The following is a 6,854-nucleotide window of genomic DNA, read 5'->3' as shown; positions in this document are numbered from 1 at the left end:
CTAACTTTGTAGAAGGTAAAGAGATCAAATGATCTTTGATGACCTTGAGGGGTCCTCTTACCTTGCGTCCAAAGAGCAACTCAAAAGGTGAGACCCCTAGGGATTCTGATGGTGTTTCCCTTATGGCAAATAGAAGAAATTGCAGGCCCTCATCCCAATCTCTGTCTTCCTCACAGCAGAACTTCCTAATCATAGATTTCATAGTCTGATGAAAACGTTCCAAGGCCCCCTGCGACTGAGGATGGTAAGCTGTTGATAGAGTTTGTTTAATACCGAGCAGCTTTAGAACTTCTGCAAATAGAACACTGGTAAAATTGCTACCTCTGTCTGATTGGATTTCTTCTGGGATTCCAAAGGTCGTGAACAAGTTAGTGAGTGTATTAGCAACAGTTTTAGCAGAGATATTCTTGTAGTTGGGCAAAGTGTGGTGAGAATGTATTGGTTGCCTTTCTTTGTCTTTAGGAGAGGTCCAACAATGTCTATAATTAATTTACTGAAAGGCTCAAAAGGTACTTTAATAGGCTGCAATGGATATGGTGGTATAGTTTCATTATGTTTCCCAACAATCTGGCATGGGTGGCAATTCTTAACAAATTCAGCTACATCTTTTTTCATGCCAGGCCAATAAAACTCATTCAGAAGGCGAAGATATGTCTTCCTTATTCCTAAATGACCTGAGAGACCTTGGTGAGCTACTTCCATTATAGGAGTTCTCAAGCTGGTGGGTAATACAATTTGGTGACATTCTGCCCAGGTGTCATCATCTGATAATTGCGGTGGTCTGTAAGGTCTCATGAGGATGTTATCATGATAGTAGAATGATGGAGGATGTAGAATATCTTCCTTGGGAACTACTTTAGAGTGTAAGGGAGTTAGAGTAGTGTCATTCTGTTGTGCTTCTAATAAACTCTGTTCAGTGAATATTTGTGGAATAGCACTTGGAGGAGGAAGGGGTGAATGTGTAGGTGTGTCTTTTAATTTTTGGGATCGGGTTACCGCACAACTAGGGAACAAATTTGGCTGTTCTCGCTCTAACTCATCAGTAGGGTTATGCGTTAAGGGAGTGTCACTCAAAATGATAGGAGCAGGAGTTTGTACAAGTCCACCAGCTATGTCATTACCAAGAAGTAAACTACAGTCTGGGATAGGAAGGGAAGGTTGTTCGCTCACCGCCACCGTTACAGGTCCCTGAACAATGCCGCAGCTGAGGTGCACCCGAGCTAGTCTCAAAGGAAACTGGCTGTTAAAGTCATGGAGGTACACACTTTCGCCGGTATAATTGCTGTCTATACCAGGAACAGATGACTTTAGTATAACCGTCTGGGCAGCAGCTGTATCTCTCACGATACGAATGGGATGCACCTCGCCACCATCCTCCAGAGACACGGCACCAAGTGAACGGAAAGGCTGAAAGATATCGGCAGTCTTACTGGTTGGCACAGACAGAATTGCAGCTACAGGTTTGCTGGGAGCAGTAGTTTGTGACACTTTACATTTAGGGTCTGGGCATTGTTTTATGTGGTGTCCACGTCTTTTACAAAATGAGCAGGTTAGATTTGTTTTTAAATTACTCTGATCTACCAGCTCACCATCCTTAAACCCACTATTAGACTTTACATTATGCTGGAGCACTCTCCTCTCCCTGGTGGGCGAACGATGGACCAGGGAAAACACATCAGCCAACTGTGCGGCCTTAATCAGGTCATTTTCTCCCCTATCGATGAGGTGCATTTTGATAGAGTAGGGAATCTTTCTTATAAATTCCTCTAATGCTATAACATTAACAAGTTCATCAAAAGTATTAACACTGGCTGACTTTAACCACCTCTTAAGACCCCTTAATTTCTCAGAGGCAAATTCATGGTAAGTTTGATACTGAAGTTTATTAAGTGACCTAAATGCTTGTCTGTATCCTTCTGTACTGATTGAGTACGAAGCTAGAATTGCTATTTTAACCTCGTCATAATTAGTGTTATCGTCCACATTATTACATACTTTAAGTGCTTTATCAGACAGCTTAGGTTTAATAAGCCAAACCCAGTCAGGTTTAGGAATTTCAAAGTGTAGAGCTGTGGATTCAAATTCCCTAAAGAAAGACTCAGGATCACTATCAGGAAATGTAGGTATAAGCTTGACATACTTCAGCAAATCAGTCTTAGTTTTAGGAGAGTTGGCATTGTTTTGAATGTCTAATTGCTTAAGTTGAAGTTCATGAGCCCTTTCCTTTTCTCTTTCTTCTCTCTCCTTTTCTCTTTCCTTTTCTCTTTCTTCTCTCTCCTTTTTTCTTTCTTCTCTCTCCTTTTCTCTTTCTTCTCTGTCATAGTCTATTTGCATTTGTTGAGACATTAGCTTCACTTTCTCTAGTTCAAGTAATAGATTAGGATCTGAAGTCTGTAACGAACGTGAAGCTTCGAGGACATCTTTATCCCCTAAGTGAGCTAGAATTAGAGCACGTAGCTCATCTTTCCTTAAGTCAGGTTTGAAAGAGATATTGAAGGTCTTTGCTATATACTTTAAATCGTCCTTACAAATATTAGTCTCTTTGAATTCTTGGATCTCTGGGTTACCCACAAACTCAGTCGCTTTGAAATCACTCTGCTTAGCCATGGTTTAAATTTAAAAGATTCCGTACTCTATATATATATATATATATAAGTGAAACCTGCTTAGAGCCTGGCAAGTTAACTCGAGAATAAGCTAAAGGCCTTACAGGTATCATGAAGTTTATCACCTGGCATAAACTTAAGTGGCAAGACCGAATTAGGTTCTTGCAAGGTACGTTCTACTCGTAACAAGCCAAAAGGAAACAGGGGGACAGCAGCCCACACTACTGTAAAACAAGGGCCCTATTCATAGGTATACTCTGTAGTTTAAGTAAAAAGTAGAGTATTTGGGTTGGTCAAGTTACAGCGACGTAATCGTGCATAAGGTAAATTCACATAAGTTATAGTAAGCAAGGAAAAGGAGTCACAATTGCAAGCTGTATGTGGGAGAACACCACTTCTGTCGGTAAGAACAATACATAGAACAACCTACTGTACTAACTACCCCTATTTGGCCATTTATAGAGAATTTAAAGCAGGTACAAGCAGGATTCACAATAAATGCACACAAGGTATAGAGACGTTGCGGAGAAAAGTCAAGTTCCAGGTGAAAATATTTTTCAATTTCAAGTTAAATACAATTATTAAACTATTAGAGAGAATCAGAGTGATTACGATGACTTATTACGATCAACGAGTCAGATCCCGGACGGGCCCCCACAAATGTTACGTACGTCAAGGTTAGTCTAAGGGGGGAACATACATAACATTTCGAAGTGAATGAATTTAAAGCATACAATAACATTTAACAATATTTATTACCAACTGACATTCCCAACAAATACAATTAAACTTAACATTAAATTAGACTTATCATAAATTAACTTAACACTATTCAACTTGACCACTAGGAACTTGAACAAATTAAGAACTTGAGTACACAGAGAACTTGGTTCCTTCCGCAACGCCCTACGTTACCAGCACCGAAGGGATGATGAGTAGTCCGATATCGTCTCTCGTCCACCAACACCAGGTTAGAAGCGAGTGTATTCAGCTTACAGCTGAGACTGACTCATGGGGCGGTGAACCCTCATTTTATAGGAGAGAGTCGAAACCTCAGGTGCTTCGAGGGTTTGAAGCCGGCTCGATGAAACATGGTGCGACGTGGCGGGGTGTGATTCAGAAGTGTCGTAGTGGTTGTTAGGTGGTAATAGGTGGTTAGTAGAGGTATACCTTACAATATATATATATATATATATATATATATATATATATATATATATATATATATATATATATATATCATGATAAAGTAGTATCCTCTGTCTATCTGTCTGTCTGTCTGTCTGTCTCTCTGTTTGTTCACCAACTCCTAGGGTTTTGGCGATAGACCCCCATAATATATTCTAATACCCTATCACTCCAGGTACTTGGATCACTATATTTTATTTAAAAAATATTTTTGGTTAGGTTTAAGTATTAAATTTAGGTGTGGTATGGTTAGGTTAAGGATTATTCACGAACGCCTCCTAGGTTTTTGCAGATAGACCCCTATAACCATATATATTCTGAAACCTTATAACTATCTTTCATTTGTTTGTCGCTCTGTTTGTTTGTTCATGAACTCCTAGGGTTTTGGAGATAGACCCACATAACCATATATATTCTGATACCCTATCACTCTAGGTACTTAGATAACTACATTTCATTTCTGAATATATGTATATATATATATATATATATATGTGTGTGTGTGTGTATATACATACATATATATATATATATATATATATATATATATATATATATATATATATATATATATATATATATATAAACATATTTGGTGAGGGTTAAGGGTTAGATTTAGGTGGGGTATGGTTAGGTTGGGGATTATTCACGAACTCCTAGGTTTTTGCAGATAGACCCCTATGACCATATAAATATTCTGAAATCTTATAACCCAAGGTACTTGGATAACTACGAGTATCTTTCATTTGTCTGTCTGTTGGTTCACGAACTCCTAGCGTTTTGGAGATAGACCCCATAACCATATATATTCTGAAACCCTATCACTCCAGGTACTTGAATAACTATATTTCATTAAAAAAAATATTTTGGTTAGGGTTAAGGGTTAAAGTTAGATGGGGTATGGTTAGGCTAGGGATTGTTCACGAACTCCTAGGTTTTTGCTAATAGACCTCTATAACCATATATATTCTGAAACCTTATAACCCAAGGTACCTGGGTAACTATCTTTTATTTGATTGTCTATCTGTTTGTTTGTTTGTTCACGAACTCATAGGGTTTTGGAGATAGACCCCCATAACCATATATATTCTGATACCCTATCACTCCAGGTACTTGGATAACTATATTTCATTAAAAAAAAATTGGTTAGGGTTAAGGGTTAAAGTTAGGTAGGGTATTGTTAGGTTAGGGATTATTCACGAACTCCTCCTAGGTTTTTGCAGATAGACCCCTATTACAAAGGATTACAAATGCGGAGCATGCCGACAGGAGACCTTTGTTCCATATCTAGGTCGGATGGGAAAAAACATAATAATGATAAATAAATAAATGAATAAATAAAAATTATAGTAATGTAATTAATAAATAAAATACATAAATAAATGCATAGGTATAGTTAGATAATAAACAAGGGGGGAAATAGTAAATAACAATAGATTGACATATAACTAATAATAAATGAGAATCAAGCAAATAATAATAAACTAACAGACAAATGATAACAAAACAAATAAACAAATAATATAAAGTAAATGATAATCATTACAGTATCTTGCTTAGGTGTTTATCTAAATGATTCTTAAAGCTTCAAACTGAAATACATTACACTGCTTCAGCAGGAAGTTTATTCCATTCATTAACTACACGGTTGGCGAAGTTGTTTCTACCCACTTCCAAATTAAATATATTTCCGGACAGTTTGAGACCATTGTTTCTTGTCTGATTCTCATTCAATGTGAAAAATTTGTCACTTTTGATGTCAATTCCCTTTAGAATCTTAAAGACCTGTATCAAGTCACCTCTGAGTCTACGTTTTTTTAGGGAAAACAGATTCATATGTTTTAGTCGATTTTCGTATGATTTATTTTTTATATTTGGAATCAGTTTTGTGGCTCGCCGCTGTACTTTTTCCAATCTGTCAATGTATTCAATGAGATTCGGTGACCATACGGAAACAGCATATTCCAAATGGGGACGAACTAACGATTTATATAGCTTGTTAGTGAGTGATGGACTTTTGAGGTCAAAAGGTCGCGCAATCAGTCCTAGATTCTTATTTGCTTTCTCAGAGGCTGAAATACACTGCTTGATGATTTGAGATCATTACTGATAATTACGCCGAGGTCTTTTTCACAATCCACTTTTGTTAACGAATTTCCAAATAACTTGTAATCGTACTTACTGTTATTTTTACATATGTGGATTACCTTGCATTTACTTGTGTTAAATTTCATTAGCCACTTTTCAGACCATTTCTGTAATTTATCTAAATTTTCTTGAATATCTAATTGGTTTAAGTGATCATTTGTCATTCCGCACAGTTTTGTATCATCAGCAAATTTGGAAACGGTAGATTTTGGTCCATGGTCTATATCATTTATATATACTATGAATAGAAGCGGCCCGAGAACGGAATCCTGAGGAACTCCACTTGTAACATTTTTCCATTCAAATTTTTTTCCATTTAAAACAACTCTCTGTTTTCTATAATTCAACCAATTACTAGTCCAACCTAATAGGCTACCACTTATTCCGTGTGAAGCTAATATAGTACTTGGATAACTATCGTTTGTATCTACTACAATATAGTAGTCTCTGTCTATCTGTCTGTTCAAAACCATATATATTCACCATAACCTTGTCTCCCTTCTCAAATAAATTTTTCTTACTTTCTTAACATTTAACTTTTGTTACCTTTTCCATTGAGTTATATTGATACGTGTAACTTTTATCCACAATTTCTATCAAAATTAAAATGATCATCATTTGCCCGCAGCAACGCACGGGTAATTAGGTTATATATATATATATATATATATATATATATATATATATATATAGTATATATATATATATATATATATATATATATGTATGTATATACATATATTCATACATGTAGATATACATATATGTATATACATATATATATATATGTATATATATATATATATATATATATATACAATATATATACTATGATAAAGTTGTACCCTCTGTCTGTCTGTTTGTTTGTTCGTTCACGAACTCATAGGGCTTTGGAGATAGACCCCCATAACC

At 36.1% G+C, this 6,854-nt stretch overlaps 1 protein-coding gene across 1 annotated transcript; it reads right to left on the bottom strand.

Annotated features, from left to right (window-relative positions):
• Positions 1-282: 282 nt before the first annotated feature.
• Positions 283-2,607, bottom strand: LOC143035589 (uncharacterized). Its single transcript, XM_076202456.1, has 2 exons — positions 2,356-2,607; positions 283-2,154 (listed from the first exon to the last, which is right to left on the bottom strand). The coding sequence occupies exons 1-2, from the start codon at positions 2,605-2,607 to the stop codon at positions 283-285; spliced, it is 2,124 nt and encodes a 707-aa protein (XP_076058571.1).
• Between the last annotated feature and the right edge of the window lie 4,247 nt (positions 2,608-6,854).

The sequence above is a fragment of the Oratosquilla oratoria genome, chromosome 19 (genome assembly GCF_046742065.1).
Source record: "Oratosquilla oratoria isolate Oo_2021 chromosome 19, ASM4674206v1, whole genome shotgun sequence".
NCBI lineage: Eukaryota > Metazoa > Arthropoda > Malacostraca > Stomatopoda > Squillidae > Oratosquilla > Oratosquilla oratoria.
Note: the sequence above shows the minus strand (reverse complement) of the source record. Positions and strands in the feature narration are given on the sequence as shown.